The sequence below is a fragment of the Corylus avellana genome, chromosome 3 (genome assembly GCF_965113065.1).
Source record: "Corylus avellana chromosome 3, dhCorAvel1.hap1.2, whole genome shotgun sequence".
In the NCBI taxonomy this organism is placed as follows: domain Eukaryota; kingdom Viridiplantae; phylum Streptophyta; class Magnoliopsida; order Fagales; family Betulaceae; genus Corylus; species Corylus avellana.
In genome coordinates, this window is record NC_142492.1 from 6,339,396 (window position 1) to 6,365,483 (window position 26,088).

The window sequence follows — 26,088 nt, forward strand, 5'->3', positions numbered from 1 at the left end:
CACGTCAGTCCCTTTTTTTATTAAAAAAAAAAAAATTTCAAAAAAACCTGTGCAAATATACGTCCGAGGAAAGATTTCTCCCCCAAATTCTTCTCTCCTCACCGACCGCCACCCACAAGCACCGCCGACAACCAGCTACCACCCACCGCCACCAGGTACCTGTTAAGAGTCATTTAGATGACTCATCAATTAGCACATCTACCAGCACACCTTCACAGTCAGATCAGCGGATACTAAGCTCATCTCCAGTCCCTGTTTCAAGCCCAACAACCCTCCTGATTTCCTGTGACAGCAAGTGCAGAAATCATGGGCATCACACATCTACTAGCACACCTTCACAGTCAGATCAGCAGATATTAAGCTGATCTCCAGCCCATGTTTCATGGGACAGCCGTGTAATAAGATGATAGAAGTCTCCTCTGTTCTTCTTCTTTTAGTTCCCTGGCCTCTTTGTATCACACTTGTATAACTCTCACGTGGACTTTCCCTTTGTGTCTTGCCCTCTCTGCGTTCTTTGCAATTTAGTTGTATAGAGTTTGTCTATAAATGATAATGAAACTCTCTGTTTTTGGTTAAGTTCCAAAAACAGATTCTTCAATTTTTCAGTACCTCCATCTCCATCTCCGGCCACCAGGTAGCCCCATCTCCATCTCCTCCCCCCACCCCCACCCCCCCACCGACGACCCTCCAAGTTCACCCACCGACGGTTCAAAACCCCCAGGTACCTCCACATTCAGCTCTCTCTCTCTCTCTCTCTCTCTCTGAGTCTGTGGTGCATTTGAATGAAACTGCTGTCTTTCTTCCCCGATATGTATTTTTCAGTTTGTAATTGACAACCAAGTGCTCCATTGTCTCTATCAACTTCTTACACAAAATCACAAAAAAGCATCAAGAAAGAAGCTTTTTGGACAATGTCAAGGATCACAGCTTGGCATTAATAGAGGTCAAATACAGGTGCAGAATTCTCTTTGTAAATGATGTAGCATGAAGTTTCTCCAATGTGTCAAACTATGGAAATGGGACCGACCAAATCCACACTACTCATCATCTTTTGGTTGCATGATAGTGTTGGTCGATTACGATTTGCACAAAATTTGATAACTGAGCATGTTTTTCGGGTGTTTGTTTCTGGGTTTTGGTTCTTGTCTCCAATTTTTTATTATTATTATATATATATTTTTTTAATGCAATGACATGTTTAACTTTTAACATTACAGTGGTTGCAATTTTCCCTTGTTATGTGGGCCTTTGTGGTTTAATTAATTGTAATGGTTCTTGGTCAAAGTTTGTCATCAATGTCTGCTTTTGTTAAACCGTTCTCCTAGTTGGAGCTGTTCAAAGCAGTAAGGGTACTATATATGTAAACTCTACTAATTAGTGGTGTTGCCGCTCAATCAAGTAATTATTGCAAAGCAAGGGGAAAAAAGGAAATAGAAAATAGAACATGTAAGCTGTGGAAGAAACACTGTTACGTGAATGATTTTTGATGAAACAAACACGTAAAGAGAATAGATGTTAGGTTATAAAGGAACTTAAACCTTTAAATGTATTAAATTTTGACGAAATCTAAAAATTATTTTTCAAACTCAAGGTTTGAGATTAATTTTGTAAGGATTAATTCTGTGAGCTTCATATCTTTAAGTCGACAATTAAATGCATAGTAAAAATGAAAAAATAAGTAAAATAAATTACTCTAATAATAATATTTAAATTTTAATCCATGCTTCTATATCTATAAAGATACCATATTATCGAAGGCTAAAGAAAACTGTGCCTATATATATTGCAAGCAATTTTGTGGTACAATGTGCGCAACGACAACCGTAATGTCATCGATCCTTCTCTCGACATGCCTCGGCCCTACCGACAGAGTCGCAGTTGCGAAAGGGCGGTCTCTGGTTCTGTCCAGCGAGTTACTCCACGCCAAGTTTGCAATACTCAAAGCCAACTCCATTGGGTTCACACCTTCTAAAGTTTCCCGATTTAGAACATCTTCGATGTCTGCCGGGTTCACATTGTCGGAAAGCCCGTCGGTGCCAAGAACTACGATGTCTCCTGCGACAACCGCCACGCTTGTCTCTACACCTGAATATGGCCGATCACATCCCTTGCTGTTGAAGGAATGTTGTTGTATGGGGGATTGATACGCAACCGTATTGGCCCTGAAAATCATAAACCCACAGTGTCCCACATTGACAAAACGCAAGATATTGTCGTTACCGAGCATTCCAATGCAGGCTGTGGATGAGCCTTTGGCGTTGGTATTCAAGAAAGCTTTGTTTAAAACACTTTTTACATCTGCGACTCCATCGGGCTGCTGATGGACCGCCGCAGAAGCGTTGATCATGAGTTCTCGCGCGTACTCGCCCACGTCCACACCCCTCGCAGCAGCCCAACTGCCGACGCCATCGGCCACGCCGATTGCCTGCTTCTCCTTGGAAACGAAGTAAGCGTCATCGCCTCGAGGATTGAGTGGATCGTCTTTGGGAATGTAGAACGCTCCGCAAACCATCTTCAAACTTTCCTCGTGACTTTCTTCTTCGGGAGTTTCTTCGGTGACGATCTTCTTGGGATGGGAGCAGAGAGAACCCAGCGATTGAAGTGCACGACGCAGATGGAATTTTAGGGGAGCCATGGATGGAGCGTAATTGGAATGGACAATGCGAATATGGGGAAAGATTGGGATATATATATATATATATATATATAGCCTTACACCTCTGTGAGATAGAGATGAAGTATTGTTCTAGATATATATTCTAATTAATACTATTACTACGTACTTCTTCCCTGGAGTCTCCTTATCCGTCACCAACACTTACTCTGTTGGTTAATGGCTAGGATTTTCTATAAAAGATCAAAATACTTTAAGATAATTTAAATATCACATATTAGTATTATCATTACAATAATTTATTTTACAGGTTTTTTCAAAATCTAAAAGGGGTAGGTTTCGTTAAAATTTAAAGTCTAGGTTCTCTTAGAACCTAAATTCTATCCCCCTTACGTGTTTACAAAAATCATTCACTTACGTAACAGTTCTTCCCCCCTGGCCAACACCTTCCTCCCTTTTTTTATTTTATTTTATTATTTTATTATTTTATTTTAATGTAATGACATGTACAACTTTTAACATTATATTAAAGTGGTTGCAATTTTCCCTTGTTATGTGGGGGCTTTGTGGTTTAATTAATTGTAATGGTTCTTGCTCGAAGTTTGCCATCAATGTCTGCTTTTGTTAGACCATTCTCTTGTCAACTGCACAAAACTAGACGCCATTACACAGAAAGAAAAATCAAATATTGGGAAAATCCCAACTCTTTTGTACTGCAAATGGATAAATACTCCCACGTACAAAGCCACGTTCCAACATATAATACTTTTGTTTTCTATGATTCTGAATGCCTATTTAAACCACCAATCAAATTCAAACCACATAGAAAGACAAGAAATGTATACAAGATTGGTTTTAATTTCTTGAACCTCCTCGTCTAACAAGAATTGCGTATAGGAGTTGATTCCACGTATCAGGGACACCAGGAAGACACCAGTGGCTGCAATCGTTTCCCCTTTTGCCTTCGAACCCATAAATAGAAGGGTGTCCATCTTTTCTCATTTGCGATAATGTAGTCACGTCCAGCAATGTCACAGCACCTGAAACTTTTCTCAAAACATGCTTTAACACATCTCTCGCCGCCGGCGAACCCCCTGGATACCTTGAACCACTCAACGGTTGTGTTTCTCCACTGCAGGTTGTAGAATTTGACTCATTCCAGTCTTCACCGCTGCTCCATCGCAAGGGCAATATTAATTTTTCTTAGAAAAGTACATCCGGTATCAAACTACCTCAATTTATTGTCAATATTCTTCCCAAACAACCAATTGTGTTAATGTTTTCCCACAATAACAAAAATATCTTTTATAAAAAAATTTCTTAAAATATTATATATATAAACATATAACCAATATTTGTCAATTTTTTGTTTGTGTTTTTACTTTTATTTTGTATTTAATTTATAAGGATTTTTTTATAACATTTATCTTTAATAATCCTTAGAATTATAATTGATATTTCATATGTTTTTGTTAAAAAATTGACGGAAATATTACAAAATCATCTGATTGGAAAACGACTTAACCCAGAATTAAACTATTATTGAAAAAATTTAAAAATTAAGGAAATTAATTGAAAATGTGTAAAAATTTAGAGTACTATTAAATTGTACTTTTTCTTATAATATTAATTAAATAATTAAGTTAATTATTATTTTTTTCCAATTCAAGATAAAATAAGTTATAATTAACTTAAACTTTTAGAATAAGCGTTGAAAGAACACTTACGCGTAATGGGTGGGAGAAATTCCTTGAAAGAAGACTTTGGTGACCTTAGGATCAACGTTAGATTCCACCCACTTTGTCCAAGTTGTTAGTGCCTTTGAAAAAGCAACCAGACGATTCGTATCTTTCCGTATCATGCCTCCTTCTTCAACGTAGTCCCATCTGCAATTTTGAAACAATCCATATTAGCACAGAAAATTTCTGTCCACTACGAAAATGTTACTGCTGGTCTTACGGTTGTTTGTGTCCTTTATGGAGCCACCAGTGCCAGGTGTTGAAGATGAGCATGTCATATCCTTTCCATTCATGTCCATTGCCAATGGAGTCAAGCTTTAGAACCGTCCCAATCTTTTCTTGTACTAGATCAACTAGAAATGCATTGCGAGAATACATCAACGAAACTCCATGCTCCTGAAACATCCATCCAAATCATATATATATATATATACTACATAAACATATACATTTGGAAACACCAAAAATGAGACATGAAGATTGTTGATGTCCATGCATGTAGTGATTTATCTTAATTAGTGGGGTTGCCTTAGTGTGACCCATGATTGAAGTAGGTTCGCGGGTCCGGATCCGAATCCAACATAATACATGAGAGCTAAGAGTCTAAGACCGTACTTTCGATAATAATTAGAAGCAAAGGGTTTTCTCAACATTAATGAGTAACTTCGTAATTCGTCAAAAAATCCTCGATATCGATCAGAAATTGAAGCTATATATAATGAGATTTTAGTGTGATTTATCTTAGTGGGGTTGCTTTAGTGTTACTCATTGTGGGATTTATTCCCATTAAAGATGGAGAGAGTTTACCTAATTCCGTTGGTGGGTAATGATGCATGGCTTTAATTGGTGACGAGTCATATCTGATTGTCGTAGAAAGGTCGTAATCATGTATATGTGCATGATAATAAAATCGAATAAGTACTAGTTAATTAATTTGTCCCAAAGGTTGTAATCAAGATGGTTGCACGTAAGTGTCATTATTGTTCTAATATATGATATGATATATTTTCTTATAGGATAATTATTAATTATTTTTGAGAAAATTTCACATTCTCTTAAACTAAAAAAAGTGTTCATTTAGAGTTACTATCTTTCAGAAGTTTACAGTGTCAATCATCGTGTCAAAATTGATAAGTGAAATCCCCAAAATACTTTTAAGATGTTTATAAAATTACAAAAATACCTTGAATTTGGATGGAAGTATTTTAAGAATTTCACTTTTTCTGTTAATTAGGACTTAAAGCTGAATTTGGACAAGATAGTTGAACTTTTGAAAGATAATAACCCTAAATTGACACATTTTAAAGTTTAAGGGCATGATTGTAAAAGTGATAAAATATCCGAAGTGGTAAGTAAAGTTTTTTCATTATGTTTTAAGATTAATTGTAATTAGGTTTGATGGACGGACCATATATACTTATTTTTATTTACCACAGTTTTCATATAAATAAGAGTTTTTTGTACGGTAAATATTATTAAAAAAAAAAAGAAAAAAGAATAAGATGTAGCCAATTTGAGCTTTGGCTTGTCTCCGAGAGGTTTGGCATTCGAATGCTTTCGAAACCAAATGCTTGTAAATGAATTAATTAAGTAAACAAAATGGAATAATCGCTAGCTCCATGATATATAATTATCATGTTTAAGTGGAAAAGTTGAAGCCAATATTAATTCATCCAAAAAAAAAAAAAAAAAAAGGTTGAATAATCCAATTTGATGAAGAAAAGTACCTGGAAAGTAAACGTGGAGAGACCGCCTTTTCTGTTGAGAGTGAAGTTTGTTTTGGGTACTGACACATGTAGCATGCATGTGAGAGATTGCCATTGGTTGAGGCTTAGAGAGTCCCCTACGAATAATATCTTCTTCCCCTTTAACCTTCTCAAGAAATCCAGACCATTGAATCTACACGACAATATACATACTATGTAAATGAGAAATCTATTAATGATGATGTTATCATGCATGGACACTAGATGGCTAAAACACAAGCCCTTTTATATATGGTAAGATAATGTTACATTAAAATATTAAGATATAAATCAAAGAAAAGGGTTAATTGAGGGCCCAACAATTACCCCCAAAACAGCTAATAACCATTTGATAAAAGTATCAAATGGGAACGTACTTACCTTGGCAATGCACAACCGCGAGGCTTCCATCTATATTTGAGATAAACGTCATCAGGCCGTCCATTTTTCCTGCAATCAAATTCCTTCTCGATGAACGAGCAGGCTGCTGAGCGGTACAGAGGATAAGAATGATCATAAATCCAACTTCCCTCGTACAAATCACATCCATCCGAAACTAAGTTTCTCAACTCCTCAGCTTCGGCATTGTTTCGGTCATGAAGGCAAGATATGATAAGCAAAACAGCAAAAGAAAATGAGCAAAAGCTTTGAAATTTCTGCCCCATTGTCTCTGTGTGTGTGTGTGTGTTTGAGAGAGGGTGAGGATTGAGGAATGAGGCGCGCAGAAATATAGCGTGATGTTGAAGGGTGAAGACAGTTATGCATGAAAAAGACTTTAATATGTTAGGTAATGTATCTCTATTTGGCTCACTTTAAGACAAAGAAACTAATTATCTTTCCTCTTTTCTTTTCCGTTGCTAGGCTAGCTAGTAGGGTTGTTGTCGGGACCTCCTTTGGTAACGTGTGGCCAAACTTCTCATCATTTCTTTGCATATATAAATTTCTTACAAACCGTTTCATAGGAATTTTTCATATATATATATATATATATATATAAAACTGGAATGAAAACCCACGATTTTGTCTTTAACTTAATTCATATTGGCTTGCACAAGTAGCTTAAGAGAATTATATGGACTACTGAAATGGAGGCTTATATTCCCCACCGACAAAATAAACAACCAGCCTCACCCAAGCCTAATTTTTGACTGATTAGATAAAAAAAAAAGGCCTAATATTTGGGCCCGCAAGCCCAACAACTTGAGGGCACATGGACGGACAGTCGGACATAGCGGAAGATGCAACAAAATCTCCATGATTATGAAACCACAAATCACTATCTTAAAGAAGGAAAGGAACACTCACTACGAAGAAGAATCACTTAAAATAAGATTATTTTACCAAAAGCGAGAATATCCATAAATCTAATTTAAGTACTGAGATGGTGTCGTCGGCTCCCTCCCTTTTTTGCAGCATGCTACTCTGACTTTGGTTATCTTGCTGAAATCTTGAATTGAGGACTAAACATGGATGGTCAATGATTGATTCTTTGCATCAACAAAAGAATGTGTTTTTAGCATACTAAAGAACACATAACACTTTCATTGAGTTAAATAAAATCTGTCCTCTCTTTTTCTTTTGCATGTTTTTTATGTTTATGGGCTCATAGTAATAGCATATATAGTTATTTTACATGCTATATATCCCTTCTAAGGGAAGGCTCCTTTTTCCTGTCTTTGTCAGGTTCATGGTGGCCGGATAGACAATACAAAAGAAATAAATGTAGCAGAAAATATGTAGTCTTGCAAGGTTTGTCGGCAGCAATGTGGCCGCAACAGCCTTGCTCTGTTTTTGGCATGTTAGCAAGTACATGTAAAATATCAGCATAAAGATTTTTTTTTTTTTTTTTTTGAACTCTATCTCCATATTTCTGTCAAAAAAAAAAAAAAAAAAATCATCATATGGCATTTATACTGACTGTTAAAAATCAACAATGAAAATTGTAATATTATATTAGGAAATGTTCTGATCCTTTATCTTGAAATCCTTTGAATTTTTAAAATTGTAGGATAACTCTGTCAAAATTTTTACCGTTATTTTTGAATTAAATGATTCAGATTTTTTCACAGAAAATATTTTCATTTGTGAGATGTAATGAATCAAGAATTGTTTTTTAAAATAATAAATATAAATTGTCGAGAGTTAATTTTTGACTGCTAGCCCACATGGGGCAATCCCATCCAGCAGACGAGCCAAGATCGAATCGAGCCACGGCCCACGGCAATGGGCCCAAAAGTCAACAAATTAAGGGAAGTCGCAACCTTCCCACCACGACCTAGCCCATGTGCTACTATGAGTGACCTACATATGGAGGTTTTTTTTTTTTTTTTTGACCATTGATTTGAGTTTGCGTTCTAGAGCATTTGGAAGCCTATATCTTCTTGTTAAAGAATTTTTTTTAGTGATTGATTTTTTTTTTTTTTTGACATGTTCACACAAGAGGGAGAGAGATTTGAACTATTAACATCCACTTCATTAGGCGTGGTCACAGCCAATTGAGCTACCTCTTGGAGACATGCGATTGAAGAATATTACAAATTATTCTAATAGTTAATGTGAATCTAATCATATGCTAACTCATGTCAGCAAGTTGTAAAAGAGTTATAAGTCCAACTTAGAGGATGTCAATGCTCAGGAAATGCTCAAATTAGAATAACTATAAGTTTTTGTGTATATATATATCACTCTAGAAACCAGCAAAGATAAAGGGTTGAAGTGGGAAGATTTTATATCATTTGAGTTGCTTACATTTATTCAAACATACAATTAATCTATTAAAGTCTAACGAATAGTGTTTGAAATAAGGTATCTTCAATGAATAGCCTGAAAAAATGCATCCAATTTTCAGTGTAAAATCCATGAATGTTCAAAGAATAAGATTGTAAAGAATGTGGTTCCAAGTATCAGGAACACCGGCAAGACACCAATGGCTGCAGTCCATTCCGGTTGGGCCGCCGAGGCCGTAAATAGAAGGATGGCCATCTTTACGCAGCAGGGAGAGAAGAGTTACATCAAGCAATATGACTGGCGTTGTGATCTTGCTCAATGCACCCTTGAGGACGCCCACAGCCGGTGGCAAACCTCCAGGATATCTTGACCCTAACAATGGCTGCTTCTGCCCCACGCAGCTCTTTGCACTTGGCTCATTCCATAGGCTACCGCTATAGTATAGATAAATGGAAAGCATCGTGAGAGCTCGTGTATATATATATATATATTGATTATTTTTGTTAATTGATTTTCCTAATCAAGTAGCTTTTGATTAATGTAATTTATTATTACATTAATTTTTCTTTAGAGGAAGATATTTTAGCTTTAGAGGGTAGTAATATTCATTTTTTTCAAGTCATCCTTTATAGAGCATATAATCGACCTCCTAAACCCTAAATTCATATGGAAATGGCAAAATAAAAAATAAAATAAAAAAGAAACAAAATATCTTAGACGATGGAAGTGAGTAGTTTTTTTTTTTTCCCCTAAACTTTTTGTTTTTGTTTTTGTTCTTGTTTTTCCTAGCAAATATGGGAATTGAAGGCAGGGAGGGTGATCACTATACCAAAACAATACCCAGACAAAAGGCTGGGCAACCCAACAATAAGCTTCAATACAACTAAATCGGTGCGAGTAAACATAAATTAAAAGGAAATGTGTCAAATTAAGCCCCAAACGCTTAATTACATTTTTAAAAATAGTATTTTCAGACGTTTTAAAATTATAAACCCAAATGAACCCGAACAATAACATCAAAATTAATTAAGGTAGATAGTTGCAACTTGCAAGTTGGGGGGGGGGGGGGGGGAGAAGTGTAGTTAATTCACTAACTTAAGTCGGTAATGAGTTTTACATTTTCAAAATATTATTATTATTATTTATATATATTCTTAATCTATCAAATAATAGTTAAGTTTAAATTAAGCTGAATTTAGACAGATTATGCAACCCAAAATAATTTTAATTTGAGTCTACAAATATTGTATATTGAATCAAATAAGTTCAAAATTGATATGATTTTATTTTAGATTCATCAAAACTTAACCAGACTATGATATTTTCCAAATTCTAATAATAACATTATATTGGATGCAAGACTTAAAAATATGCATATTACTACGGGCAAATTCTGTTTAAAGTCTAGATTAGGTTTTATAGATCTAAATAATGTATATATTGCCACATAATTAATAAGTTGGCATGTCATTAATTTAAAAATGTTAAATAACGTAACACTATACTATTAAATACAACAAAAATAAAATCTAGACCGATAAAATAAAGATATTTAGAATAAGATTATGTGAAGAGATCGAGAGCTTAGCTTACTTGTAATGGGAAGGGGAAATTCCTTGGAAGAAAACCCTAGTCTTGGCAGGATCAATGTTTGAATCCACCCACCCAGCCCATGTTGCAAGTGCCGTCTCAAAAGCAACCATACGGTCCATGTCCTTCATTATTTGTCTCCCTACTTGGATGTAATCCCATCTGAATTACAATCAATACAATTTTGTTTTTTCTCAAACTAGAAAAAAAGAAAAGAAAATTCAATTAATTATAACATGGGATCGTACGGTTGAGAAGGCCCCCTTCGGTTCCACCAGTGCCACGTGTTGAAGATGAGCATGTCGATGTTTTTCCATAGCTTGCCTCCCTCAATGGAATCAAGCTTCAAGACCCGACCAATTTTTTCTCGTACAACGTCCACTAAATACACGTTCCGATCAAGCATCACTTTCACTCCATAATCCTGTAATATTATTAATTTAACGTCAAAATAAAATAAAATAAATAATTGGTCCTTTTTTTTATTTTTTATTTTTTATTAATGAAGTTCTTAATAAGTTCATCCACCAAACAAAACCAAAGCAAACAAAAAATTTGAGAAAAAGGTGAGACAGTTGGATTCCTGATGCCTTGTCAGGCTGGCAGGAAGTTAACATGGGGGTGATTGCCTTGTCTTTCTTTAATATTTTGTATTAAGATATAATTGGGGGTGGTTGAAACTTGAATGGTGGGTGGTAATTGAAACCAAATTATATGGGAGAGAAAAGGGAAAGGTGGCACAGAGGTGCAGTCACTGATGATTGCACCTTCAACTTGCAAAAAAAAAAAAATAAAATAAAATAACATATACCCTCTTGATTTATTATTCAATTTATAATATTTTTAAAAAATTTCAATTAAATTTTGAATAAAACAATATTTAAATTTTAGATTTAATTGTAATTTTTAATATCATGTTAACAAATATCAAAGTGAGGGCGAAAGTGAGAGCGGTGTATTTTTTCCAAAAGAAAAAGAAAAATTCCAGCAAGAGTGGGGGAGATGAAGAGGACAACCCACGAAAGCTGTTACGTACAGTAGCTACTTTAATTAAAGCGGGAAGTAAGAGGACCACAGGATTTGCTGGCCAGATGATTGATTGGCAAATGTCCATGTCATCCTTTAAATGTGATTTTGAAAGGTGAGAGTGCAATGAGTAGAAAGGTTCCATTCAACTACTTATCGTTCCCGCCTTTCCCGCAAAACAAAGCCCCGACCTTTTTTATTTATATTTTCCTAATTGGGATAATTTAAAAATAGGGGAAAAAAAAGAGAGTAGTGAAAATGGCATACCGTGAATGTAAAAATGGAAAGGTCTTCTTGTCTTGTTAAATTGTATTTAGCGTAGGGGGCGGCAACATGAAGCATGCATGTCAACGATTGCCACTGGTTTCTGCTAAGCGAATCTCCCACGAACATTATGCTCTTCCCTCGAAATCTTTCCAAAAAGTCTTGACCATTAAATCTACAAAACCCAGAAAAAAAATAAATAAATAAATTGTGTAGGTATTGCATTTGATACGAAATGGTGAAACCTAGGAATTGGGATCTCTGATGTTGCTTATAATTGGAACAATAATTGTTATACAGTTCATAGAAGACTCATTCCAACAAGTGAGTCTGGTTAATTGTTGTCTAAATCAATAACAATTAGAAAAATTATTTACATGTTTGACAAAAGACTTGAAAAATGAAGTAGATAGAAACTGTAACAGATTTGATTGATGTTAGAAGACAAGTAAGAATGTTTTGTATGAAAAAAAAAAAATTGTTTTATAATAATTTTTTTATTTGAATAATAATAAAAAGTGATTGATATAATGTAAAAAGTAAGAATATTGAGATTGATTTTGAGAAAATTTTTTAAAGGTTTTAGGATGTTTGGGTCCCCTTTCCGGTCCAATTCTTTGACAAACATAGCCGTATAATTGAAGTTGTGCTTAATAAAAAATGTAAAAGCTACACACTTCACGCTTGAAAAGAAAAAAAGAGAAAGAACTTTGCAGAACAAAAGTCAGGGACCTAAAGGGGGAAAAGAAAAAGTCAGGGGCTGAAATTGGAAATACGTCACAAGACATCTCAACCATTGATTTTTTTTTTTTTTTGTTTTTTCCTGAGTGGGCGGTGAAAGAACAGCTTCGTCACAGTTGGCTAAAAGAGAATAAATGTCATGATTACATTTAACTCAACCGTATTCTGTAAAAACCCAACAAGCGCTCAACTTTTTCTCAGCTAAAATTAATGAATAATGTGCGGAAAGAAGTGAGGGACAACTGGAGGCCGACAAGGTTCACTTTGTGCCGTCAAACATTCTACTTCAATTCATTCAACAAATCAGCATGTGACCGCTCAATTATATATGTGTTGAAAAAATAAAATAAAATGATTCAAGTTCACGTGATTTCTCTTATATATAACTTGTTGAATATGTATACATTTCTCATTTTAGAGCACTAAGCAGTTTTTCAACTATTTTTTCTCAATTTAAGAAATAAAACTACTTTTTAATTCTTTATAAAAAAAACACTTCACAATAAGTTTTATTATTTTTTCCTATATGAATGTTTCTTAATGCATTGAAAAGTACTGTAAATATTCTTTGATGTTGGTTAAATTTAGGACTTTTGGGTTTTTTTTTTTTTTTTTTTTTAGTTTTTTTAAGATTTTCTCTTAAAAAAATGAAAGAAATGGATTATAGAGAGTCTGCTGTTAATGCTCTTATGAGTTTGTGACACACTTTTAAAATAATAAATCTTATGAGATGGTGATAAATTATTTAAAAACAAACTTTTAAAAAACAAATTTAAAACTTGTAGCACTCCTCTAATGATATATTTCCTAACTTGGAAGATTTAGTTTGTTGAAAATTTTGAAATTTAATAATAATGTTGGGGATGGACATCCATGGTGTCGAAATTATACAACTGTAGTTTCATTACGTGAAGGGTCGACTCATTGACTTCTTTGTCCTTAAAGTCACATATAATTCAACCACACAAAATCCATCCAAAAAGTTATAATATAATGTTTCGATGTCCATGTCCGTGACAGAAGTACATATCTCACATATATATAATCCAAATAAAAGTTTTTTTCCTTTTTTCTCGGGTTAAAAAGAAGCTCAAAAATATTAAACATAAATGGCGTGAAAAGCAATAGCAGAAAATACATATTCACGTTTTCAAAGGGTAATTTAATTGACCGGAAACTATTTCTTATAAAACAAAAGTCATTAGTTTAAATTCTATTCTCAAGCAATATTTAATTTAAAATTTTATAAAAATTTTAAGACTAGAAAAGTTATTTGATTTATTTTACCGTCGGTTTTAACGCAAACTCTAACCGAAGGTGAATATTACCGGAGTTGGAGGTTCAAGGATTGTAAATTGTAATTGAAAACTTGTAAACTTTAGAGAGTCGTGTCAGAAAGGCTTTGTGAAGTTTCTCAAAATAATATCTTCCAAGAATTAATCACAATCATATGATATTTAATCCTAAGCAGGAGATTAAAAAGGTTACAGTACTTTTGCAGCGAGCAATGAGAAACAAAAGGAAAAACATGAAGAAGAAGATAAAAGGACGGCGTACCTAAGTAGATTACAGCTGAGGGGCTGCCATCTGTACTCGGTGTAATCCAGATCCCGGCGGCCGTTCTTCTGGCAACTGAACTCCCGCTCAATGAAGGGACATGCAGCTGGATCGTAAAGCGGGTACGATTTGTCCACCACCCATCTCCCCGTGAACAAATCGCACTGATCACTTGCAGCATTTGCCTTGTGATGATGAATAACAAGAAGAAGAAGAAGAAGCAGTGTGTGCGGCAGAGCGCTAATATAAACCAAGAAACTCATTTTCATAAACCTTTTCAAATCAAAGTAGAAAGAGAGAGAGAGAGAATATAATAAAGTAAGAAAAAAGGTTTAAAGGGAAAGGGGAATAATAATAGCAATGGCGATGAGAAACCTCCCTATTATATTTAGCAAATTATAAGTAACTAGACATACAAGGTGGTCCAACGGGATTTGGTTTCCTTATATTGCTAGCGAGAGAGAGAGAGAGAGAGAGAGAGAGAGGGGTGACGACAGATCAAATGGTCCACCGGGATAAACAGCTTCTGTTATTTATGCTTTGGGTTGTGAAATCTTTTAATGCAGGGATTCTTATTTTTTACTTTTCAGTGAATTGCAGGGATTTTGTTTTTAATTTTTTTTCTGAGCTAAAATAAAGGAACAGGAAAGGAGATGAAAAACATAAAACACGGGAAAGGGGAGGGCAACTCAACAATAAGCTCGATACAACTTATTCAGTGTAGGCAAAAACATTAAAAATTAATGTCAAATTATTACCACGGCCTGAGTTATTAAAACAAAAAGCCCAGATTGATCGCCAGTGTGGGAACTACCTCTCACGGCCAGAAAATAAGTTTCGAAAATTTAGGTTATTTATGTCTTAAATTTAGTCTGTTCAGAACAAATTTATTTTATAACTGAAGTTGTAGTTGTACATGAGTTAGCGAAAACTGATGTCATAAACAGGATTTGATTGTAAAATTTTTTTTATTGTATCCATGATTTTATAATTTTATATCATTTGACTATGTTTTATTAGATCTTTATACTATGTGATTTATGCTCTTGATTTTTTTATCAATGAATTCTAATTTTTTTTTTCTTTAAAAAAAAAGTCGAGATTGATAGCATGTAAAAGCGGTATAAGCATAATTGCAGGGATTTGGTTTAAAATGAAAGACTGGGCACATAATGGTTATTATAAGGTAAATCTGCAGATTTTGATATTAGGGAAAATTTAAAATTAATTTTGGGATTAATAAAAATTAAAAAGACAGATTTTAAAACAATGTTTTTTTCTTTCCTAATATTCATATTAAGACGTATGTTTACATTTATAGACTTGTACATGGTCAATTGGCCATGGATTACAACAAATTATTATTATTTTAAGAGATTACAACAATATTTAAAATACAAAAAGTAAAAAAATGGAGGCGTTTGATAATCGCGTGGATCTTGTTTGGGCCCGTCAGCCACAAAGGCCCTAAGGAAAGTCCACAACCTCGGCCCGTCTCCTCTATAGACCCTTTGTGAATTTTCCATATTATCTCTATTACAATACAAAGAAAGAAATCTCTCATGTTTCCATGTCAAGAAAAATCAATAAAAATCAAATCTATGTAAAACTAATTATATTTATCATAAGAGTGTATCGATCAGATCTTTTATAGGGTTAAATTTTAAGAGTAATATTAAATGACATTTCTATGTCTGTTTTGTGTTCCTCCAAAATTATTGTGACTTTTAAATTTATCATTCGATTTGTAGTAGATCACTATTAAATTTTGATTTAATAATGATTTTAAAAGCCATGTTAATTTTGAAAGAACACAATTAAGAACATGAGAATGACATTTAACATTACTCTTTTTGAAATTTCAAATGTAACCAATATAAAAGGCGATCTTCCCTTTCTATTTATCAGTAATTAAGTGTCTACCTGAGCAACGCTACCGAGGCTTTGGGAAGGTCTGAATAGGAGGGCACTCATCTTGAGACAAGGGACAGCTAACAAGATTATGATGAGTTGGAACACTAAGTTGGTTAGATTAATTAGTTTATATAAAGAGGTTCATGAACATTAAGTTGGTTAGATTAATTATATTGTTGTTTTATTTTGTTATGAAGTTAGAACTGAAATGTATTAATTCACTACACTGCTTGTATAAATAGGTGAAACCTTGTATTAAAAATTCAATCAAGCAAATTAAAGGGCCTTACTTCTTCTGACCCTGAGTCATCCTATACTACTCTATTTATATTAGAGAAAAATTATAAAAAAAAAGAAAGAAAGAAAGAAGAGAAATGGGTTCGAAACTTGCATTTGGTTGGGCTTGCTTGTTAACATCTTTGATGGTATTGGTTACCGGAGTTCGAGACCAAGTCAAAAACTTCAACGTGATGAACTATAGTGCTGTTGCTGATGGAGCAGCTGACAACAGTCAGGTAATTATTCATATGACGTTGCCTGCCTTTTAGTTTCTCTTAATTTCATAGAATCAAATTATTTTGTGAATATTATTCTATACGTTAATTTTTGGGTTAATGATAGCAAATATGTTTTCGAAATATTTATTTATTTATTTTTTCTTTCTTCTTAGGCATTTCTTAAGGCGTGGAAAGAAGCATGTGAATGGAAGGGAAGTGGTAGGGTTTTGATCCCTCCCGGGTCATACATGGTGAACTCAGTGAGATTTGAGGGTCCATGCAAAGGCTCGGTGAGCGTCGTGATCGGAGGGCTTCTCAAGGCTCCTGCTGATCCATCCAAGTTCTCAACTGATAGTTGGATTAATTTTCGATATGTTGACCATTTGACGGTCAGTGGTGGCACCTTGGACGGCCAAGGACAGGTAGCTTGGGGCCTTAACGACTGCAGCAAGAATTCTAATTGCCCTAGGCTAGCTACGGTAAGTTTTTGCTTATTTTCAAAAAAAAAATTTCCACCTTTTTTCTTCATATAAATAGAAACCTTATCTTTGAATAGAAAGCTTTAGAAAAAAGTAGAAAATTTCGAGTTTCGTAGAAGTTTAACTATATATCATGTTTTACAAATCCTCCAATGCAGACATTGAGATTTGATTTTGTGACCAACGCACGGATTGATCACGTGAGTTCCATTAACAGCAAGAACAATCACATTGTGATTTTTGGCTGTGAGAACTTGAATATGAGTCGTATCAATATATCAGCTCCGGCCAACAGCCCCAACACCGATGGGATAAAGATTGGAAGCTCTCACGGCATTAGAATCTCACGTTCCACAATTGGTACCGGCGATGACTGTATTGCCATGCTGTCTGGAACTAAAGACGTCGATATTTCGAATGTTGTTTGTGGACCAGGGCATGGAATAAGCATCGGCAGCCTCGGCAAAAATAATGGAGATGATGTCAACGGAGTTGTCGTCAAAAACTGCACCTTTCGCGGCACTTCTGATGGAGTGAGAATCAAAACATGGGCTGCTCCATCCCTTGGCACGGCTTCTAATTTTATATTTCAAGACATTTTCATGGATCATGTCGGCAATCCCATCATTCTTGATCAAGAATATTGCCCCTACCCCCCTTGCAGTCAACAGGTAATTTCTTATTTATCTTCATTTTGTTCCAAAATTATTCTCTGAAATTTCATATTGTAAAGAAATTCTTTAATTTTTTTTTTTTTTTTTAATAGAACTTAACTAATTAAATTTGTGATTTCTATTATTGTGGATAGCCCTCTCTTCTGCAAATCAGCAATGTGACATACAAAAATATATGGGGAAGTTCTGATGCCAAAGTCGCAATTACTCTTCGATGCAGTGGAAGCAAGCCATGCAAAAACGTAGTGCTGGAGGACATCAATTTGGATTACCGTGGCCCCGACGGTCCTGCCTCCACATTGTGCTCTCATGTCGATGGCCTTTCGCTTGGCCATCAAAGCCCTCCCCCTTGCATATAGTCTTGCGCTTTCCAGCCATGAAAGATGTTGTATACGAAAGCACTCATACCAATAGAAAATATCAAAAGAATAAAGAAGAGTAATCATATTAAAATTAAATGGATTATAATTGAACCGAGTATTATTGAATGTTCAAGTAATTTATTTTTCGGAAGGGCTCAAGTTTATTCAAGAGATGTTCAATTAATTTATTCATTTCTTATATAAAGCAAGAGGAACATGAATTCTTTCCGTCTTTCAAATCATAATTGGGGCCTTAATTAAAGATATTGACTAATAGGATTTGAATTAAAACACTGTAAAAGACTAAAAATTACATGCAATTAATGATGCCCATGTGGCGAGGATTTTTGTGAAACTATTTTCCCATAATAATAATAATAATAGTGGCACGTGTTTGATCCATATAGACTAGGTTTACTTAATTTCTAGGCTTGACTGTTACATATGTAATCATGCATTTTCTTTCACAACAGTAATCTGAGAAAGCTTGTAAAATAAAAATGAAAAATATGCAACAAACCATTGCAACGTTAAGATTTATACTGGCGACCAAATTGAGATATCGAGCTTCGTCAACTTCTCTAAGCTCTTTTCTACAAGTAATCCGAATCTAAATTGACTGTATATAGATCAACGTACGGCAGATATAGAAGAAGCATTACATAGGTCATGCATCCAATGACATACTATATATCAATGTAGAAGAAACACTCACTATCTGACTCTCACTCTTATTATGTTCTTTAATTTGTTGAAAATGCTCCCACCTTTCCTCTTTCATTTCATTATTTGAGACACTTGGATCCGAAACCAACCCCGGAACAACACTATTGCCCTCAATCATGCTTACCAGTTACCACTGAAGACATGGTTGGCCTAACTGCTGCATAAGCATTAGTGCATAGGAGAGCTACATTGATCATCCGCATAACCTCATCTTTATTGTAGTTAGAGCCCAAACCTTGGATCAACTAGTTCCAATAGCTTTCTTTCTCTTTTAAAAGCAGTGCCTGCAAACAGGGAGATGGAAGTAAGGTATAAAATTTTGTGGCCTAGTCAACTTTTTTGCTCTGTAAATATGATAGGATATTCATCATGAAACAATTCCCTACTCTACATTTTATGATTAACACACACAAGCATAATAAAAATTAACAAGAGTGAAAGAATTTTATTTTTTGCCACACAACTCTTTCGCCCCTGTGGTTTAACAACTTTATTTTTTGCTCTCTCGGTTTTGTTTTGTATCACAGATGGTACCTGGATAATGGTTAAAGATGGAGATGGTACCTCCATCTAACTTCCATCCAAAATTTGTCGAAAAGCCACGTCAGCACCCCAAAAACACGACACGTGTCCATATATGTAATTAAAAATAAAAAAAAAATTAAAATTAAAATGATTAAAAACCCTTAATTTCTTTTTTTTTTTTTTTTTTTTAAAAAAGGGGTGGCTCGAGCCAATGCCCCGACCATTGTACGCTACCGTTCATAACACTAGCAGCCCAACCGAGTCCGACCTTGGGTGGCCTACGCTACTAATGATGTACGTCATGAAGTGACATGCCCGTTAAAGCTACATCGGTCACGAAGTAACCATTGGATCCAAGGCCCATGTAACACACACACACACACACATACACACACACACACACACACACACTCACACACACATATTTGACCATAGAGTTAACATGTATAGTAAGCCTGTGGTCGTTATCCTACACGAATTGGTGTATCATGTCATACGATACAAGTAGTCTTGTCCGTATTTTACATGAATGCTTTTACAAGTCTCATCGTCATTGTTTTGTTAAGTAGCACATTTTCACAAATGATAAAGTTCATAATGCAGAAAAATGTATTTCATGAGAGTTATAAATATGCGTGTTTAGTACACAAAATAGTTGTGTTTGCTCTCTCGGTTTTGTTTCGTATCACAGATGGTACCTGGATAATGGTTAAAGACGGAGATGGTACCTCCATCTAACTTCCATCCAAAATTTGTCAAAAAGCCACGTCAGCACCCCAAAAACACGACACGTGTCCATATACGTAATTAAAAATTAGGAAAATTATATCTAAAATCCTTAGGTAAACGCGCTTTTTTAAAAAACTCCATGGGTAATTTTTTTTTCGAAATTTAGTCCTTGGGTCACTCGAAACTACTAGAAAACTCCCTACCGTCAATTTTTGTTGACTTTCGTTAGTCTACTCAAAACTCACCGTTTTATCTGATTAAAATATTATTTTTTTATTAATTTAATTTTTTTTTTTTTTTAAAAAAAAAAAATTTGAAGGGTGGCTAGGGGTGGCAGTGCCACCCCTGGCCACCCCCCCAACCCCTATGGGGTGGCTTGCAGCCACCCCCAGGTGGTTTGGGGTGGCCTGCGGGCCACCCCAAGCCACCCAAGGGGTGGCCGCGAGCCACCCCAAGCCACCCAAGGGGTGGCTCGAGCCACCCCATGGGTGGAAAGGGGTAGCCGTGAGCCACCCCAAGCCACCCAAGGGGTGGCTCGAGCCACCCCATGGGTGGTTTGGGGTGGCCCGCAGGCCACCCCAAACCACCTGGGGGTGGCCGCAAGCCACCCCATAGGGGTTGGGGGGGGGGTGGCCAGGTGGTGGCCGCCACCCCTGGCCACCCCTCAATTTTTTTTTTTTTTTTTTTTTTTTTAAATAATAATAAATTAATAAAAAAATAATATTTTAATCAGATAAAACGGTGAGTTTTGAGTAGACTAACGGAAGTTAACAAAAATTGACGGTAGAGAGTTTTCTAGTAGTTTCGAGTGACCCAGGGGCTAAATTTTCAAAAAAAAAAATACCCAGGGAGTTTTTTAAAAAAGCGCGTTTACCTAAGGATTTTAGATATAATTTCCCTAAAAATTAAAAAAAATTAAAATTAAAATGATTAAAAACCCTTAATTTCTTTTTTTTCTTTAAAAAAGGGGTGGCTCGAGCCAATGCCCCGACCATTGTACGCTATCGTTCATAACACTAGCAGCCCGACCGAGTCCGACCTTGGGTGGCCTACGCTACTAATGTTGTATGTCCTGAAGTGACATGCATGTTAAGGCTACATCGGTCACGAAGTAACCATTGGATCCAAGGCCCATGTAACACACACACACACACACACACATATTTGACCATAGAGTTAACATGTATAGTAAGCCTATGGCCGTTATCCTACACGTATCAGTGTATCATGTCATACGATACAAGTAGTTTTGTCTGTATTTTGCATGAATGCTTTTACAAGTCTCATCGTCATTGTTTTATTAAGTAGCACATTTTCACAAATGATAAAGTTCATAATACAGCAAAATGTATTTCATGAGAGTTGTAAATATGCGTGTTTAGTACACAAAATAGTCGTGCAATGCGGGAAAAGAAATGGCGAGCATTATGTGAGTTTGTATTCACTCAGATCATACAAGTCCTCCAAAAATCCTCCAAATGGTCCGAGTTCTCCAAATCTGAAGAAAACCTAACATTAGTTCTAAGTCGAGCTAAAACAAACCTAGAATATAAAAACAGGAGCTATTGAACGCCTTGCCAAAATGGCGTTCCCCTGAAGTGTTCCTGGGCAAGCGTTCGGGCTCTAGGCCGAATGTTTGACCAAAAGGTTCTGGTAGAACCTCATTTGGTCCAAATGTTCTCCTAAACCTCCCAAATTGGTCCTAAGGTTATTAAAAGGATTTCTAGCACTTCTTAACCCAAAAAAATGTCTCCATGCATAGAGAAATACGTTCAACAAGAATGATATGCTAAACCATGCTTAAGTCAAGATTAAAGACACAACCTAACTAGAAGTTCAAACCAACAACTAAGCTAACTAGAAAAGCAATATAACGACTCTGCAAAGTGAAAGCTTAAGTGTAGAAGGTTACCCTCTTGAAGTAGGGGCTCCAATAAATCACCTCTCCTCCTCCAAGAACTCTCACAACTCACAATGACACTTACACAAGGGTTCTAGAGGGCATGAGGGCGAAAATGCAGTTGGTGGGTCAAATGGGGGTAGGGTATTTATAGGTGGAAAAAGCTATGAGCTCTGTAGGGGCAATTCTGAAAAGCAGTGAACATTCGGTACTACAAGGGCCAACGTTCGCTTATTGTTTACCTAGCGGTTTCAAGGTTGCATCGTACGTTCGGGCATTATCTACTAGTCATAACGAACGTTCTACTAGTCCCCACACAAAAGTTCGTGTACTGTTTGCAGGCGAATGTTCACGTGGTCCCCCATGCGAGTGTTTGGCCAAAAAGTCCAAAAATTTCAAAAATGTCCTTCTAACTGTTCCTAATGACCCAAAGTCCAATTAACTCTCTAACCAAGCTACCTAAGCCTAGTTAATTATTTAGGTCACTACATATATAGTCTTATACCCATGCCTTGATACGACCTGAATCCGACACGTGAACACGAATCTCCACCCTTGAACACGATAATGAAAAGACAACTCAAAACAGTGGAGTGAAGTGTTGGGATCATTTACGTAAATTTCAAAAAAACTTCTTTTTATACAACGAAATAAAACACAATTCCTAAGACATTTTACATTCAAGAGAAGCATATTTAGATCTAAGGGCAAACATATAAGTTAGATTACTTACATGTAGCTTTAACATCTCCTAGGCATTGGAGAGTAAGATTGTGCATCCGTTCTTCCCATGGTGTAGGATTGAGTACTTGAAGTTCCAACAAACTTGAGAACTTCAAGTATGAGTCTATACTCATCTCATCTTCATCACGTTCTTTGTGTTCTTTATGAACTTGAAGAACATCTTTGTATTCACAATGAACCTCTTGATAACTTGGGAGTTGATCAAGGTCTTTAAGATCTTCAAATAGTTGGGGAGAAAATTCCTCCATTAGATCTTCTCTTTGATGACTGAATATGATTGTGAGTGTGGGCTCATACAGTTTTCTTAGAGTGAACTTAGAGTGAACAAATCTTCCCTAGTGGCCATGTATTCACTCTAGTGGGAGAGTGATGTTGTGTTTAGTTTTCACAACATCATAAGCTTATCAATTGGTTGAGTCTTGTGTCTTTTGCTTCTCAATTGAACCCTTATTTATAATACTGGGATCCCAAGAGAAAATGAATTTGAAACCATGTGAGACTAGATTCTAATCCAGTCCTAGGGAAGTTGGCCAAGGAGTATTTACACTCCTTTCCACTCCCCTAGTGGCCGGCCACGGGGAGAGATTATTCTCCCCACATGCGGCTAGGGCTAGGGTTTAGCCCTAGCCCACTCCCATTTGGTTTAGCTCTTGGGTTTAGGTTTTATCCTCATGCCCAATACTCATTTCACTTAACTTTGGCCCTTGGATTTAATTTCATTGAGCCCAAAGTTTATTTACAAGCCTAAAGAATTAAAATGATAAGCCCAAGGCTTATTTTAATTCCTTAGTCTGTAGGAATTAAATTATGAGCCCAGTGTTCTATTTAATTCTCAAAATAGCCAATAAGATTAATAAATCTTCTCGCCCATGTTTTATTAAAATAAAATACTCCAATAAATAAATATATACACTACAAAAATTAATTAATTTTTTTACTGGGGGTTTTTGACGTGTCAATGGTATTGACACGTCAAAAACCTCTCTTGACGCGTCGTTTTTGACGTTCATCGACCGTCAAAAGGGTAGGTGTCAAAAAACTGGGGGTTTTTGACGTGTCTACAGTGACACGTCAAAAAATTTTTGACGCGTCGAAAATGGCACGTCAAAAATTTTTTGACGTGTCAAATTGACACGTCAGAAAAGTTTTGACGTGTCAAAATGACACGTCAGAAACGTTTTTGACGTGTCAAAAATATTTGTGACGTGTCATATTGACACGTCAAAAATATTTGTGACGTGTCATATTGACACGTCAAAAAATTTTTGACGTGCCATTTTGACACGTCAAAAATATTTGTGACGTGTCAATATGACACGTCAAAAAATTGTACGTGAGGTTTTTGACGTGTCAGACAGTTTGACACGTCAAATTTTTTTTTTTTTTTTTAAATAATTCCAATAATCCAATTACAATTCCTGATAATTCCTGATATTTCAATTCCTGATAATTCCTGATATTACAATAATTCCTGATATTTCAATTCCAATTACAATAATTTCAATATTCAAATATTTGTAATCCGATATATAATCTACATCCAACATCCAATATCCAATATATAATCCGTATCCAATAATCCACTTATATAATCCGTATCCAATATCCAATATCCAACATCCAACATATATCCAACATCCAATATATATCCAACACAACACAACCAATATATAACCAATATCCAACATCCAACATATATCCAACATCCAATATATATCCAACACAACACAACCAATATATAACCAATATATAACCAATATCCAACATCCAATATATATCCAACACAACACAACCAATATATATCCAACGTCCAATATCCAACACAACACAACCAATATATATCCAACGTCCAATATCCAACACAACACAACCAATATATATACAACGTCCAATATCCAACACAACACAACCAATATATATACAACGTCCAATATCCAACACAACACAACCAATATATAGACAACGTCCAATATCCAACACAACACAACCAATATATATCCAACACAACACAACCAATATATATCCAACATCCAATATATATCCAACACAACCAATATATATCCAACGTCCAATATCCAACACAACACAACCAATATAACCAATATCCAACATCCAATATATATCCAACAACCAATATATATACAACACAACACAACCAATATATATCCAACATCCAATATATATCCAACGTCCAATATCCAACACAACACAACCAATATATATCCAACATCCAATATATATCCAACATCCACGTATATATCATTAAACAAAATTCAATATCCAATCCACTTACATAATCCACAATCCAATCTATAATACACATCCATAATATAATCCACCTACATAATCCACAATCCAATACATAATACACATTCATAATACAATCCACCTACATAATCCATAATCCACAATCCATCTACATAATCCATAATCTACCATATATATAATCGACATATATAATCTACCATCCATAATCCAATCTAATCCAATCCATAATCAATTTCCAATAATATATATATCCAACACAACTTCATTAAACAAGATAATATATCCAATATATATATCCAACACAACACAACCTCATTAGACAAAATTCAATTTCCAATATATATATCCAACACAATACAACACAACTTCATTAAACCAAATTCTATTTCCAATATATATATCCAACACAACACAACTTAATTAAACAAAATTCTATTTCCAATATATATATATATCCAACACAACACAACTTCATTAAACAAAATTCAATATCCAATATATATATCCAAGACAACACAATTTCATTAAACAAAATTCTATATCCAATATATATATCCAACACAACACAACTTCATTAATAATATGTATCCAATATCCAACAAATAAAATTTCAACACACATACTACATTTCAACACAACACATAACAAAACATATATATAAATGAAAAAAACGTTCTAACACAAGGCAAAACAAATATACAATAAAACATTTCTTGAGTATCTACTAGAAATTAGTTTCAATTAGTCTCAACAAGCATATAGTGAGATCTAACAATATACAAAACAACAAACAGTGTTGACCAGCCCTATGGCGCTCTACTCAACACAATCATCCTCCAACTCCTAATTTGCATTGCCTGCGAATTAATTGTGAACCAATAATAATCAATACAAAAATTAGAAATTATTCTATAATACGATGCAAATATACGTAAGTTTTAAAATGGACCGCTGTAATTAGGGGTTTGTAACAGTTATTCTAACAGTGAACAATTGTTAGAAAAACAAAATAAAATATAGAATTACCTCTCGGGGGCGCAGACCCAGACGTTGACCCGAACATTGCCTCGAGCTGGCGGAAACGAGCCTAAAAAATGTCATCTTTCTCTGCTATCTGGGCTTTTTGTGCTTCAATCTGCCTCGCCATCTCATCCATTGCACTTTTTTGTGCTGCCCGCTCCTCTTCAAGTTCTCTGATTCTATCTGTCATCTGTGAGAACGAGGAGCTCTAAGAATTTTGAGACCGTGTCTGGGATGGTGTATAGTA

General features: G+C 35.2%; 4 protein-coding genes across 5 annotated transcripts; 1 reads left to right on the forward strand and 3 right to left on the reverse strand.

Moving 5' to 3' along the window:
• Window positions 1-98: 98 nt before the first annotated feature.
• LOC132174453 (putative protein phosphatase 2C 55) lies at window positions 99-2,635 on the reverse strand. The gene is made up of 3 exons (XM_088514292.1): window positions 1,854-2,635; window positions 203-283; window positions 99-159 (listed from the first exon to the last, which is right to left on the reverse strand). The coding sequence occupies exons 1-3, from the start codon at window positions 2,633-2,635 to the stop codon at window positions 99-101; spliced, it is 924 nt and encodes a 307-aa protein (XP_088370418.1).
• A 656-nt stretch (window positions 2,636-3,291) lies between these two features.
• Window positions 3,292-6,821, reverse strand: LOC132175057 (protein trichome birefringence-like 41). Of its 2 annotated transcripts, none has more exons than XM_059586866.2 (5): window positions 6,480-6,821; window positions 6,081-6,252; window positions 4,574-4,749; window positions 4,342-4,500; window positions 3,292-3,785 (listed from the first exon to the last, which is right to left on the reverse strand). In XM_059586866.2, exons 1-5 carry the CDS (start codon window positions 6,761-6,763, stop codon window positions 3,470-3,472), a joined length of 1,107 nt encoding a protein of 368 aa, XP_059442849.2. In that variant the 5' UTR covers window positions 6,764-6,821; the 3' UTR covers window positions 3,292-3,469. The 2 variants fall into 2 exon arrangements, with proteins under 2 accessions (XP_059442849.2, XP_088370394.1); XM_088514268.1 differs by having other exon boundaries at window positions 6,081-6,271; window positions 6,480-6,742.
• Window positions 6,822-8,819: 1,998 nt separating this feature from the next.
• LOC132174974 (protein trichome birefringence-like 41) lies at window positions 8,820-14,483 on the reverse strand. The gene is made up of 5 exons (XM_059586755.2): window positions 14,004-14,483; window positions 11,709-11,880; window positions 10,664-10,839; window positions 10,419-10,577; window positions 8,820-9,259 (listed from the first exon to the last, which is right to left on the reverse strand). Exons 1-5 carry the CDS (start codon window positions 14,270-14,272, stop codon window positions 8,965-8,967), a joined length of 1,071 nt encoding a protein of 356 aa, XP_059442738.2. The 5' UTR covers window positions 14,273-14,483; the 3' UTR covers window positions 8,820-8,964.
• A 1,808-nt stretch (window positions 14,484-16,291) lies between these two features.
• Window positions 16,292-17,926, forward strand: LOC132174452 (exopolygalacturonase-like). The gene is made up of 4 exons (XM_088514293.1): window positions 16,292-16,432; window positions 16,588-16,893; window positions 17,052-17,564; window positions 17,702-17,926. The coding sequence occupies exons 1-4, from the start codon at window positions 16,292-16,294 to the stop codon at window positions 17,924-17,926; spliced, it is 1,185 nt and encodes a 394-aa protein (XP_088370419.1).
• Window positions 17,927-26,088: the final 8,162 nt, after the last annotated feature.